Genomic DNA, 15,416 nt, shown 5'->3' with positions numbered 1-15,416 from the left:
TCTTCAGAGGTGTCCACTGGTTGCTGGACATTTTAAATGGAATTTTGACCAGCAAGAAGCATGGGACGTGTGTGAGTGTTTAGTTTAATGAGTCAGTGCAGTGTGATGTGATAGAAGAGAAGACTGACATCATTGTACTCTGGATAGCACCCAAACAAGAAGTGAAGTTAAGGTGTTTAGACAGAGAAAACCAGTTTTGAAAGCCACTTTCTTCTTGCATCTCTCTCTATTAATGAATTCTAAGTGCTGTTGAATTGAATGTTATGTTGAATCTATCCAATAGAGAACATAATGGCTCTATAGCTACTGATGGATGACCAATGTACAAAAGACGGAAAATGATTTTTCATTACAATCATTATCATGCCTGATTTTAAAATTAAATCAGTTGCAGATTACCAATTACCTGCTTAAAATTAATAAATAACCTATAGCGCTGGATTACTTAGTGACATAATCTGATTATTTTTGCATTACACAGCCTCCAAAATCCCTAAACAGATGTATTTATGTTGTGTACTGTAATTTCATTATAATTTCAATTTAGAGTAATGTCAGTTAGTTTAATTACTGTGATCATTACATTTACAGCTATTATTAAATTACATTTACAGCCATTATCATTCAATCTATGTAAAATTATATTTTTGTTCATTACCTTTCAAAATGCCTTTTCCTTTAAATCTGTTCATCATTAATCCAATTAGTAGTTGCTTATTTTTCAAAAGTATTTGTAGTGTGATTACTTTTTTCAGTAACTGTAACAGATGAGAGGCACCAGTTCTTTATAATCTGATTATTGCAATATGATCCTTAATCCTCATTCCTGGTTATGAAAAATTGTATCTGCAAATAGGCATATACGTACACTACATTATAATTATGTTTCATTATGTTAACACAATATAAAACGCAAACATCTTTAATGTTTTGCATAACATTGTAAGAAAATGTGAGTTAAGATGTGCTACAGGTACACCTATTCTGAAGACATGGATCTATTACCATTGCTTTCCTCTATGATGATGTAATGATGATGTAATTCAGTGGCAATATAGTATGTGGAAACTGATCCAAATATGTGGCTGTGCACATTATTGAAATTTTCAAATAAGGGATCTCCAGTTTTGTTTTGTTTTTATTTCGTTTATTTTTTTATCAGCATTATTCACAATGGTAGCCAGGTTTTATATTGTATAGTGTATATATAGTGTATATAAAACATGAAATACAGTAAAATACAAAATATTCCTCGATTCCCTGTGTCTGCTTTACCACCAGAGGGCATCTATCATCATTTATAGATTCATATACTGTATTACGTCAACTAGTCAGTGTTTTATATTCTGCAATTATTGACCTAAACCTTAAAAACAAAACCTTGGCTGCTAATGTGTCTTTTACTAAGCATTAGACATATATATTTATATATAGTAGCCTAATTCTAAGGTAATGACAAGGTTGGGTGTGTTTACTATGGTTCACGGTTACCTGACATTGTGTATTAGCTCTGTACATGAATAACAAACAATTTATCTAATTTACATCTCATTATAGGACTATCACAGCCGGACAAATGCCCCATTATAGATCCATAAAGGAGATCAGGGGGATAAAATGGTGTGAACACAGACTGTAGCTTCTTGACTCCTCCTGCGAGGAGCAGTGGGCGGGACTCCGTCCACCTAAACAGATAGAGGGATGTGTATTGTGTTCAATCTGTCAGTACTGCATCTACAGAGGGAAGACACACACACACACACACACACACACGCAGAGACACACACACACTGCGAGGAGAAATAACCCTGTATTGTAGACCTGTAGAGGGGCTGTCAGGCGAAATCTGAAATTGCGGCGGCAACGTTTGAGGACTGTCGCGGCTTTGTCTTTTTGGTTGCCATATCAGTCGCCCGGTTGCAGGAAAAGACTGGAAGACAACTGGAATCGGTCAATATCCGTCGGATCGGTCGGTGGCGAAAGGGACATGAACCTCGCATCGGCGTAGACGGGCCGTGCAGAATACCAAATAGCACCGGGGGAAGGGTAGGGAAGAGGGGGGGGACGGGACACAAAGAAGCATTATTATTATTTTTTATTTTTTTTTTACCTGTAAACCTGCAGCGAAGAGAAGGCCCGGTTTGGCGAGAAATCCTGCAGCAATGCCCGGGTTTGATTACAAGTTTCTGGAGAAGCCAAAGAGACGGTTCCAGTGTCCGCTATGCAGCAAGGCGATGCGGGAGCCCGTCCAAGTGTCTACCTGTGGACACCGGTTCTGTGACACCTGTCTGCAAGAATTTCTAAGGTATGGTGTGTGTGTGTGTGTGTGTGTGCGTGTGTGTGTGTGTGTGTGTGTGTGTCTTGTCTGTTTATGCGTGTGTGTGTTTAAGAAAGGGAGAGAGAGAGAGAGAGAGAGAGAGAGACAGGTCTGCAGGCGATACTGAAGGCTAGTTTCGGTAGAGCAACAGTAAATAAAGGATGTGTAGGTGTGCCCTCCTCACCTTACCTTCGCAGGTTTTTACAATGGTGCGATTTCATTCTACTATCCAATACTACAGTGACTATAACAGTGTGTGAGGCCTTGTGTGTGTGTGTGTGTGTTTGTGTGTTGCCCGGTGCCTTCATTTAACTCCCACTTTAGTTTCTAGCTGGTGTGTGTTTTTATACTGCCATTCTTCGCATCGCCCTTTCATGTCCTCTTGACATAATGAAATGGTTCACTGCATTGCATTCCCGACTTCATGACTCACACTGTCAACATGAAAACATGATTGAGGAACCATTTGTTCTATTAGAAAACCACATTTGTGATGTGCTGTAAATGCCAAAGAGGATGGCAGCCTGCACAGATCCCATCTTGTCTTTGTTTTATGCTCCATAGGATTCAAACTGGCCCAATAGACGAAGATCAGAAAGTCAAGGGAGAGGGTTGTTATTGTTTAGGCCATGTTGTTAATGAGTCAAATAAATAGGCTTGCAATGGTGCAAATTAGCAATTGATTAATAGTTCTGCAGACCCTTACCTTTACACTGACTGATTTACACTTTAATCTCTTGTCAGGGTCAAATAATCTTATATTTCTTTGGGTGGTGTGCATTTTGTGGTGTGTGTCCGTCCTGCAGAGGGCCCATGCTTTCCCATCCTGTCTGTGTTTTTGCCCTGGGGCTGTGCATGGGTGCATGGGTTTTGGGTCGGGATGGGGAGGGGAGGAGGTGCAGGAGGAGGAGGAGGGGGGAGGTCAGCCTGGCCTGGGGCAGTGGGGTCTGCCTGAGTCAGAGGATTAGACAGATTCCCTCATTGGTGTCAGGGCACCAGGGGCACGAGGGTCCTTTCACTGCAAGGTCATGAGTCTGAGACGGACAACCCCCCTCCTTTAATCTGCTAAACATGGAGGTCTTTGTCAAGATGGGTAACTTACAGAAAGATAGTCATTTGTGTATTTTTTTGGTAGATTATACTGTGAAAAAACTAAGTGGCATACACACACACATGAACATGATGGTTGAGTTACTGTCATAGAGCTTGACACTACAAATTTTAAGTTGCTTAACAGAAACACAATTTTACTACCAAAGATGACTAAGTACGAGACAAGATGATAATGCTGTCATAACAACATCCAACTTGCACAGAAAATTATCAGCATGATATAATCACAAACAGTTCCTTGTTAGGCCAATATACTCCTTGACAGCAAGTAAATTTCTATTAGTTTGAGTAGACGGCCAACTTTATGTCAGTGTGTTGATTTAACTTTAGTTTATCTCCTCATGCTGTGAATGGAAGTTTATATTCTGTATTTACACACAGAGCAACCTGACATTGTTTACTGTGGCCATCTATTCATATTTATATGATCTAGAGATAATTTATGTCCCTGCCTAGTAGCTGCAATGCTGTAAACATCACTGATGTTGACATGTGGTGTCAGTCAAATAAGAGCTTCAGTGATGTATGGAAAGCTAGTCTGACACCCTGACTAAAATAGATTTGCTGTTGCTCATTTTCATTTAAAACACGTTCTGTGGGGAAAGGGAGCAGGGTGTCTGCAGATCTTGAAAAAGTCTTAAAAAATCATATTACCTAACCTCAAGGCCTTAAAAGGTCTTGAATATAGTTAAATATAGCTTTTTAAGTTTTAACTTCAGTTTTAGAGGTCGTAAAAATGTTGCGGTTTCTTGGTGTGCTCTTTCCCCAGTGAGACATCAGCTCAGTCATGCAGACCTCTGTTGTGAAAGGTCTGCTGTTTGTTTTCATTTGCTTTTGTATTTCAGTTATATTTCATTCTAACTAGCACTGAATAAGATCTTAAAAAGTCTTAAAATTTTACTTGAAACTTAAAGACACCCTGAGGGAAACTTACAAGCAGTTATAAATTCTTTAGCACTATGCTATATTTGCTATTAGGGAAAGAAAACACGCCAGCAAACACTTCTTAAACTATATTTGGTGTTAAGTAAAACTCAAAGCCTACTTTTGCGCTCTTAAAGATTATTTTTGTGACATTCTGGCTGTATGAAATAGGCTACAGTGGAGACTGACAGGAGAGAGATGGAGATTAAAGTTGAACCAAATTCATGCCTACATTGTCGTGAGTGCCTAGTGTTCACCTTAGCCCGTTGAGTCACCAGAAAGCCTCCTCTGGCTTTGCAGCAAATTGTATGTGGTTGAAAAGCTGAAATACAGATACACACAGTGAGAGGAGGGGGAGGAAGAGCGATCGCTGCTGATCAATGAGTTTTGCCTGCAGCTTTGTCTGCCTCATCAGAGGCCTGCCCGCCTCTGTGTTCTTTCTCCAGTTTAGACTCTGTTACTCCCACGACACAGACTGACTGAATTTAACAAATACAAAGTTACCCTACTTTTAAAAGTTTTTTTTGTTGAACATAAAAAGAGTAACTGGGTGCTTCTTTTTGGTTTTGATATCCAGGGAGCTCAATGGACAAATAAGAGAATGATTCATCAGTCAGCTGAAGATGTAAATGAAACCGTGTCTGTGAGATCAATCATCAGCTTCATAGTGGCTAATGCTGCGCTCAGTTATATTAAAAGTTAATGGGGTGATAATTTCAGAATATGAGACGTTTTCCCTTTCTATATGGATTTCCCATATAGGTCAACTACAGAGGTGAACAGCGCTCATCTAAGTATCTTATGTCTGATTTTATATCTGATAGCTCTGATGAAACAGTGGAACTGCAGAGTGATTTTAGTCATATAGATTTTTCAGATAAACTAAAATATTAAAAGATCACATTGTCTCCCAGAGAGTAGTTGACTCACTTCAGCCATTGCTGTGAGTACATGTGTTCTTTGTCAACTTGCCAGGTTAAATAAACATTGAATAAATATTAATATCAACAGCAGATGATATTTCAGCAACACTTCAACCCACGGTTACTCTCACGTAGAGAGAGAGAGCTGCAGCTAAGTTGACTGGCTGCATTGTCACCGGTCTAATTAGCAAAGTGTGCCAGTTGAGGCCGCAGACAGTTCAGCACTCAGGGACAGCACAAAGGCTAGCGTGGATCATTGTGAGGAGAGTTCAAGTTTATTGGAGCTGACAGAGAGTAGTTATCTAATGCTGTGCCCATTGTGCAACAAGGTTGATCCTTTCCTGTAATTATTGAAGGCTGTATAAGATCCAGTCGAGGCTTGCCAGCCCAGTCTGCCCACTTTCACACTGACAGTTCTGTCACCATCTCCAGAACTCACTCGCTCTCTGTTGCAACAAGCCTCCCAAAGTCTAAGAATGCTACTGCATGACAGCACTTCACTGTTAATCACTTCATTGAAACCTCTTATTCATTATCAAGTATGAATTGAGGAAGATATCATCCTTCTCCAGGAAATAGATCTTCACTGAATTAAATATTCCATTTTCCAACACAAAATCATTTTAAAAGGGTTAATCCCGTATTTTCCCTCGTCACGTTCTAGCTCTCTTCAAAGGATATCAAAAGTAGAGCTTCACTGAAAGGCACTCGGGGGGGGAGAAACACAAGTGAATTGTTTTTGCATTACCATGCCTTAATGCTGAAACGAGCTGGTGTATGCCTCTCTGTCCACAGGCATGTTAGCATGTGATGCTAATGGGCTGTGTTTCCGCCCTGGGAGGAATGTGTAAATACTATACAGCAGCAGCCCTGGAGGCTGCCCCAGCTCTGAGGGAGAGTCATGGGGTGAAAGCAGCCCAGCCCCAAAGGCTTAACACTCAATGCAATCAAATATGAGTCACATGCTTCAGCATTTCAGTGCATGCTGGTTGGGGCAAACCTTTGTTTTTGCATCAATAAGTACAGTGCCTCATTAACAAGGGAGAAGAAACACTTCATGGTATTTAATACAATTTCCACCCTGTTTTAGGGCTTATGGCCATGCCACACATGCCATGGCTCATGGCTCATCAATCTTGAGTTTATTGAGCCAGAGCAATGTCATACAATGCTACTGTGGTATCTCTGTGGGAATGATGCAGTGCTGTGGCCTGGCCTTGACGGGGGTGTAATTGGTTTGTTCTGCTCCATAACGCCTTCCTATAGGCCTCAATACAGTAGCAGAGCAACTGCTGACTTACCCAGAGTCACGAGGAACTCCAAAGTAGGCTAATATGAGAATTTTTCATGGGTCGATTATTCATTTACATAGGCCGGGAAATGTGTCTGAGTGTTTTTGGAAAGGACGATGATTCATGTCAACTTTTCACGCATCCTCTATGAGTAGTTCAGTTTTTCTCTGATGTAGGTAGTACTCATTTTTCTCTGTTATAGTCTCCTATGCTTGTGTAATCTGAATGGCCTGACGCATCCTCACCAGCATCATCAGAACCTCTGCCGCCTCTTCCCTCTTTTTCTCGTCTTCCACCAGCCCCCTGTCTCCTATACTGTCTGGGGAAAAAACACAGAAAGTGGATAAAGATCTTATTTGTGTATGGGAGCAGAGTTTAGTGTAAGGAAACGGAGATGAAGGATGTGATCTGAGACAGCAGAGATACGTTAGGCTCTGTCAGCAAGGGCTAATCCAGGTTAGCAACAGCATTTCTCTCCATTAAGAACAAAATGAATTGACCTCTGTCCATTGTGTGTGCAGCTGATTGGAGGAATGTATATAGAGGCACTTTGGCTGCAGAGATAGGGTGTCTCTTAAAGGGGTAAATGGAGCTGTACAGCATTGGTGCCCAACGTTGTGTATAAGCCTGGCACTTTAGGCAGCTGGGGCTTTGTGCTTGTGTCTCAGTGTGAGGGTGTATCTGTATCTGAATGGGACTGCTGCCATGGATGGCTGATGAATGACTGTGTGTTCATTACCATCCCCATCCCTCGGTCCCATCACTGAGACATTCACAGTCCCCCGCAGGTGTCCAAAGGCTGCGCAGGCATCCTGGGCCGAGATCCGGGAGGAAGGGGACTTTGCTGTCCGTCCATTTCTGACTACAACGGTGGTCAGTGAGCTGCACAGAGAGGGATTCTGTTTAGCCGAGTGAAAGCCCTCAGGCCTCCGCTCTGCGCTCAGGGTGTGTGAAGGCCTCTTAGAGCTGTGTGCTGAGACTGCTGTCAGCCGATGTGCTAGGGGTGACAGAGCCGGAAACAGCCCAATAAACTTTGACACATCAATGCATAGAAGCAGGCACTGACTCGGAAAAGCGGGACACGTACGTAGAAAAATGCCCTAAGATACAGCAGCCTATGTCTGGGAAAAGAACAATCAATACCCTATCTATGTAGGCTTGCCTAATAGTGTCTATATGCCTATGTTGCACAGTACCTGTAAAGTCAAGGAACACACTGACCAGGGTATTGTGATGTGATGCTTGTAAATGCCCACTCTATCTTATTTCTGGAGCAGTGACTGGTAAGGGAGACGGTGAGTTGCTGAATGTTACCTGGCACGTCATCACACTTGGACTTTGAAACGAATGATTGTGCGAAACGTCATTGATCTTTAAAGTTTAACATGGTTGTTTACTTCACTGTGCTTCAAACATCAGAAAGAATTAGAAACTGAGCTCAGCAAACATTAGAATCACAGCCCTGTCCTTCAGTACGTTCACACCAGGCATGTTTGGAGTGGTTTATCAAACTCTGGAGTGTTTACTCCTTTAGTTCGGTTTGTTTGGGCAGGTGAGAACAATGCCATTCAAACTTGTGTGCGCACCAAATCACCTCACTGAGACCTCACTGAGACCGCACTGAGACCTCACTGAGACCTCGCTGAGACCGCACTGAGACCTCACTGAGACCTCACTGAGACCGCCTCAAAATGCAGGACTCAATCCTGCATTTTGAGGCACAATCTAAATCAACTACAGGAAACAACCGCAGAATGCAAGGTTTTATGGGTATAAGGAGATAGATGTTGACATCTGATAGCCAGAAGTTACTCATGTTTGGAAAGTCTAGCATAACAAAATGAACTGAGGGCAAAGTGAAGTCTGGACTGCTCATATTCAGCTATTTCTTTGTCTTCTTGGCTGGTATGAACACTAGAGAAGGTAAATTACAGCAAAAAGAGTCCATCATGCTTAGCTAAAGTTACCGGGACTGGAGTCAGATTTGTTTTGACTCCCTCCCTTGCCGCCAAAAACCTTGTGGAATGACAAGTTACCAAAACTCTGTCCAATAAACAAGCTGCTTGTTAGTCCATGTGACTTTTGTTTACAAGCCCTGGTTCAAACTATAGGTGTGACTGCTTGTTTGTCAAAGAACTGGTTGTTACTTTGGCAGCATAGTCAGGGAGAAAAAACATTTGTTATATCTTTTGTGTATATCTTACATGGCACGATATGACGGTATGATAAGAGCCGCCGAAACCGGTGAAGTCACTCGTCTGCTTAACTTAACACCGTTGTTTTTCTCATTTGGGAATTTGGTATGAAACCCTTGTTCTCTAAGCACTTCCAGAGAGCACACCCATCCCATAGACAGAAACATAGATGTTAGTTGGCTCTTTTCAGGATAATATAATTGTGGAGAGTCTCCGGAGAGGAAGCCGAGAGGCTTTAGAGATCCAGCTGTGATGATGACATTGCTGAGAGAAAGTGCTCTGACCATTTCACACAGCTGCAGAGGTTCCCCTATAGGACAAGTGAGATGTTATTATGAGGCTCATATTGTGACAGCTGTTTGTGTGAATGTAGAGAATGAGCATAGGCACTTGTGATGGGATGAAATTCACAGTTCTCAAAAGATAGAGGCCACTTAAAATTCTTGGTGGATTTTCTCCATTGAAGTGTCTAGCCTCTCCTAGCTCACTTTGTGACTGGCAGTTCTCTGTGTGTCAGTTCAGGGGTCACATCGTCTGTTTGCTGCGAAAAGGAGTTTATTAGACACAGCCAATTCACAAATATGTTTTTGAATGACTCTTTAAAGTGACTGACGTGATTTATTTAATTCACAAACAAGTTCACTCAACTGCAGAATTAGACTAGAATATGTCCCAAATTCTCAGACTTGTTCATTTTTGAATACTCAAAAAAAGCACTCGAACCCTCTGGCTGACTTCCCCATGAATCATGACTGTCTGCCCAAATCAGTCAGTGACCACAGTGTCCTTTCTCTACTGAGCACTGGTTGGGAATGATGTGAAAGTTTAGACAAAGCCAGTTTACAGCCTACCTGCTTTGCTAATGACTGCAAAGCTGCTGTAAAACTGCTCTCTCCTTTGGTCAAAAGAAATACATTTTAACCCGGGACTCAACTTCAACAAACCTGAATCACTTACACTGAACAACGTCCAATTATTGCTTGAATGGACGTTACAAGAGCTGCCTCACAGGTTGCTTGGCGGTTATTGAGTAAATTAGTTAGTGAATTAAATAATCAATGAACAACGATCTCATTATTGGGTTTTGTCGCTTGTAAATATGAAGACACAAATCAGCCTTTAGCCTGTTTGGCCTGTATTTAGATGGTTGTGGCATAGTCTTATGAAGTTCTCCTTTATCATGTTGGGGTATGGGAGGGGGTGGGGAGCTGACTTATACTGCTGTTGGTATGAATTTGTTTTATTTTTGTAGCCTGAATCAAATGAATTAAACAAATGACTACTAAATGACAGCCCAAATGATTTAAGTTGGTTAAAAGAATCAGACCTCCCATCACTAGATTTTAACAGCACAAGTGGCAGCAGCCTGAGAGCTGGTTATAGACTTGCCTCAACTTGTCTGCCACTATAAGAGGTCCCTTTTTAAACGGATCTCCCAGCCCTTTGGGCCAAACAAAGAAGGAAAACATTCCAGCTATGCAGCAGAGCACCTTACCCCTCACACAGAGAGCATGCTGGGACTGAGCCGCCAAGCCCCAGCCCTGCTGCTGGAGCTCAGCCAACTGGCCCACATCCGAAAGCATGGCCAGCGCTCACACGTGCATGGGTATGCATGCTATGTGGAACAACTTAAGATAAAGGCGTGTTTATCTTAACACATATGTGCTCTGCCCACACTGCTGCACCACAACATGTGTGATCTACTGGATCCCCTCTGGAAGAGACCAGGGGTTTATTACCCCAACAGCCAATCCAGAGAGTGTTTCTCCCTCACGCTGCACATACGACTGTACAATTACTGTACAATCAATGTTTGGGAAGAAGTTTGTAATGAAGCCTTTTAGTGTGTGGACACACAGCAGATTACCGCTAATGACCATTTTAAGGTTGAGCATCACACATGGAAAGGTATAAGTCTCAGTGGTGCAGCTTGTGCTTAGCAGTTTAAAACCATTCCTGTGTTCAGTCTGGCTACATCTGCGCTCTGCTCCCTATTGTACTAATTGACTTCCCCCCAATCTGTTGTATACAGGTCACTGCACCGGCGAGAAAGCCGACAGCCGCACTGTACACATGCACATGCATGTAGCAACACACACATGTTCAAACTCCCACAGATATTATTCTGGCAGAATGCATTTTTTCAGATTTTTCCGCATAATTTCATTTTCAAAACAGGGTGTTAAATCAAATCTGCATTAGAAGAATGCAGAGTCAGGCACCATCAGGCCCACATTTATTACACCCACTTGCATTTTCCAAATTAGGAAATGAATATAGAAATAGAAAATGTGCCATGAAATGACTCTGATGATGCAGCAACTTGTTATGATTATTTCATTTTAATTTTAGTCAAACTGATGATTATAACTGAAGTAATGTTTTGTATTCATACAGGAAGGGAACCTAACCTTTATTTGTTCTACTGGGGAACTCATTGTATGCTACTAGCATAGAGTAAGGAAACTGCTGTTGCACAATTAAGATTGTCAGCTTTTTGTATTCTATGGGCACAAGTACCCAGTAATTACCAGTTTAGCATTCAACAATGTAAGCACACTGATACAGTAGTATTTTCACTTTATCACCCATGTCATCTTAATGTAAAATGCTTTAGAGACATGCCGGCAGAGGGCTTGTTTGTATTAGGGAGTTGTCGTTAGGAGCGGGCAGCTGAGTGACCATTGCTGTGGTTGCTGAGCTGACAGCCAGGCATGTGAGGAATCTGTGTCTGAGGACTGAAAGGAGAGCAGCTGGGAGTGAAGGAGAGAGCGAGCGCGGGGAAGTCGGCGGCTCGGTGCCGAGGCACCTGTCTCAGTGAAAGGCTCCTCTATAGAGCCGAACAGGTGTCGGCAGAGCAGTTAAGCTCTTCACTTTAAGCACACACACTCTGAATTATAGTCATTTATCCATGGGGCCCCGTCAATGTTAAGGTCATTGCCCATTTGCCCTCGGCCTTTCCGCTCCCCCCAGCTCCTCTTGCCAGTGAAAGGTCTGTGATGAGGGCTTCCTTCCTGCCAAGCCCTCCACTCTTCTATCTTCCTCTCATCAGATCTGGTCTGTTTACTGTGGCGGTCCTCTAACCAAACAGTGACTCTCTCAAGTACACTAACTCCCTTGTGTGGTGTCTCAGGATCGCTCCCGCAGCTCATTTTCAGATATGTCAACACAGCGTAATGCTCAGGACCCTCTTCTTCCTTCCCCTGCACAGACAAGCTATTGATCCCATGAAAGAAGCATGCAGAGGAAGTCACTCTGTCATGTGCCTGTCCAGATGCATCATTCAGTCGGCTCATTCAGGATGAGGGAGCGCTTGTCTTGCAGCCTTTCTCAGCTCATCAACCCTGGAAGTGGCATGTGATTGGCTGATTGTGGTGGTGCATTGATCACACCTCGCTTGGATGTCAGGCAACAACAAAGCATGGCTAACGGATACACTATAAACAACGTGGCTATTGTTTTCTGAGCAGTTCCATACAAATACATGGCTGACTGACAGAAGCTTGACAGAAAAAACAATATATAAAACATCTTGCCAATGAGAGCCAGTATTTCATCAGATTATTGCAGAAATTAAGGTATAAAAAAATATTTGTTTAGTTCTCACACTGCAACAATAACAATGCATGTGATTTAGCTGACAAAGAATGAGAAATGGCATTTCTTATTGTCGCGGTGGGAAAAAGTCTTCACTCAGAAATGATGTATTATTATAAGAGACAGGTAGCATCTCTATTTATTGCTAATTCCTCTTTTTTGCTCTCCCTCTGCTCTTTCACGCGCTCATTGAAAAATCTTGTCATTCACCTCATTGTTGCTCCCAGCAACAGGGGCAGTTTGAGGAATTCATGCTAGAGGAGCAATGCAGCTGAGGCGTTTTGAAACAAAGGAGGCGATTTGACGTCACCACCTCGCCTCGCTAAACAAAGAAATTGCATCCTCAGAAAGAGAAGTGGACAACTGCATGAGCCGCAGCTCGGAGCCGGATCACAATAGTGTTTCTCGGGCAGAGGAGCGCATGTCGAGGCCAAGGACTGTGTTTTCCCAATTGTATTTTTTGCCTCTGTCTACATGTATTGTGCAGATTCAGACGGATAAGGAAAACAGGAGCCACGGCATATCTGAGACATGATTATAGCTCCTGATTACGAGAGCAGCGTCGGTTGTTTTTATGAGTGTGTGTGTTTGTGTGTGTTCCAGCAGCTAGACCCCAGCTCACTGTCTGCCAACTGCTCTCTCTCTCTCTCTGACACACACACACACACACACACGCACACACACACACACACACACACACACACACACACACACACACACACACAAAAAGCCTCACCTTCCCTCACAGTTACCATGGACACAAAAGCACAGGACCTAAAATTGTCACTGCCAGTGATGTGCACACCTCATAGACCTGAATCAGCTTACTGACAAATCAGGAAAAGGAGCTTTTCCACTGGCAGTTCAATGGAAATGCAAATGGGACGGAAACAGAAATTCACATTATATAACGGCGTTTTCTTTTAGATGTCTCAGAGGAAAGTGTCAGAGTAAGGCATCTATTTGAATACTTTTTGAAGGTAAGCAGCATTTAGGGAGAGAGTTTTGAAGAGGCTGTGAGGAAAGTTTTCAGTTTTTCTGCCAGAGAGGAAGCCTGTGACTCACGGCACCTCAGACTCATGGCTGTGTTCCCTGCACTCCGCTGTGATAACGGTGATTCATGCGGAGGCAGGTCACAGACTTTGACAAGGGAAAATCCAAACGGAGTCGAATCATTAGCCTCCCTCCACTTCACACCGTCTTCACTTTACCACGACCTCAGACAGTCTCTGGCAAAGTTCAAGTGATGCAGAACTTCCTGCTTATCTGCTTATCAGTTTCAGGGCATTTGAAAACAATCAGGTTGAGTCATAGTGTAGGCAGCAAATATAAAACCACTTGCTGTTTTTATTCCTTAAATCCTGTAGGATTGAAGCAACTCTCCTCCGCCCCTCTCGCTAATTAATGGGCATGTCACTGAGGGCATCACACATTTTTCCAAAGGTGTTCTTGTGGGATTGGACTAAAATAACTCCCTCACACGGCAAAGCTGATAATGGTTTACCCACACCTGCTATCTCACACGCACACACACACACACACACACATACACACACAGGAGGTCAGCTCAAGAGGCATGTGGAGCAGTGAGGCATGGTGCACTTATCTATGAAGGACAGGAAAGAAAAGACATCTGAATAATGACCGTGGAGCTGTTCTTTTTGGTGTTACCAGCATTTTGATTGAGTTCCCGTTCAAAGCGGCGAACCGGGGCGATGCATCGGCACTGACCTGCTAAAGAGGAACAATGGGGGATCCTCCTTTTCTCCAATGTAACACACGGAGCAGCAGACACAAATACAACACACCGTGGAGCACTCCAGCCTTTACACAGATAGGAAAGCGTGTATTATTGCCTGTGGAATAGCGGAAAACATTCAAGATCACTTATATTACGATCTAATCATTTAGCTCCTAATGAGCACGCTGTTGTTCACAACCTTGCAACACAGACATAAAACAATTCAATTTTAGGTGTGATTGATTGATGAACGTAGCCTTCGACATGTCATGTGTTTGCAGATTTTGGTGTTTTCTTTCCTGTTTCCGTGTACAGGGTGAGCAGATGCAGGCTAATCAAAAGCTCTGTATATTATTGGCTGGAGGGATTATCTGGACAGCCCACCTGCTGCTCTTGGTCAGGATGGAGGGGAGAGGCAGTGTAGAAGCGGTGAAATAATCTGCCTTTGGTCAGTTGCTTCCTGGTTCTCTACAATGAAAATGTGAACCTGCTATGTGGTGTTATTGTGGTCGGCATTATTTTGCTTAAATGCCAATCTGTGTGTTAATCCTTTCACTTCATGAGGCTATGGCTGCAGGACACTTCAGCTACTGTGTTGCTTTTCTCTTTGGTAAGACGCATTTGATTTTGCGGCTCATTGTTGCTCTACTAGTTTTCCAAGGAATGACAGTCACTCTACTATGAAGGCATTATTTTAATTGATGGGTAATGAGAGTAATGTTTCTGTGAGGCTCTGTCCCAACGGGCGCTGATTTCCATGCATTAAAGAGAGAGTAGTCTGTCTTGTCTGCCACGGGCTTTGGCATTGAGAGCAGCACAAATGATAGACTCCACAAAGGGCCGTATCGAACCAGAGCAGAAGAAACAATGACTATAAAATGGGATTTATGCTGTGGATTTATGATGTGAGCAGGTAAATCAGGATGGAGCTAACGGACTCACCCTTCTCATGTTTCCATAGATGCTGAAACTTTACCCCTAAGTGGCTTCTGATTGATGTGTTGCCTCTGGTGGCCGAGTGTGGAGTAAATCCACTTTAAAAAGAAACTGTCCCTCCTGGCTTCTGGGAGAAACAGATCCCGGGCTGTTTTAAAACTCATAAAACAAACCCTACGGAGAGCACAAGGAGATCATTACGCTGGAATAATGCGCTGTTAGAACCAGCTAACTAGCCGTCGGCATATTCATCTTCTCTCTTCCCCAGGAACTGTGGCTGTCTTGACAAAAGGCATTTGCTCGGTTTAAGTCAACACTCAATCCACACGCTGAAATCCACACTGCTTAATTTAGGAGATAACTTGTGAATTATTCTAC

The 15,416-nt window shown here is 42.9% G+C and overlaps 1 protein-coding gene across 1 annotated transcript in view; it reads left to right on the top strand.

The window, feature by feature from the left end:
• Positions 1 to 1,756: 1,756 nt before the first annotated feature.
• traf4a (tnf receptor-associated factor 4a) overlaps positions 1,757 to 15,416 on the top strand; it is a 34,258-nt gene continuing 20,598 nt past the window's right edge. The window contains exon 1 of the mRNA XM_071914616.2: positions 1,757 to 2,305. Coding sequence (XP_071770717.1) covers positions 2,163 to 2,305 — 143 coding nt within the window. The 5' untranslated portion in view covers positions 1,757 to 2,162. The remainder of the gene's footprint in view (positions 2,306 to 15,416) is intronic.

The sequence above is a fragment of the Centroberyx gerrardi genome, chromosome 6, assembly GCF_048128805.1.
Source record: "Centroberyx gerrardi isolate f3 chromosome 6, fCenGer3.hap1.cur.20231027, whole genome shotgun sequence".
Lineage (NCBI taxonomy): Eukaryota > Metazoa > Chordata > Actinopteri > Beryciformes > Berycidae > Centroberyx > Centroberyx gerrardi.
Note: the sequence above shows the minus strand (reverse complement) of the source record. Positions and strands in the feature narration are given on the sequence as shown.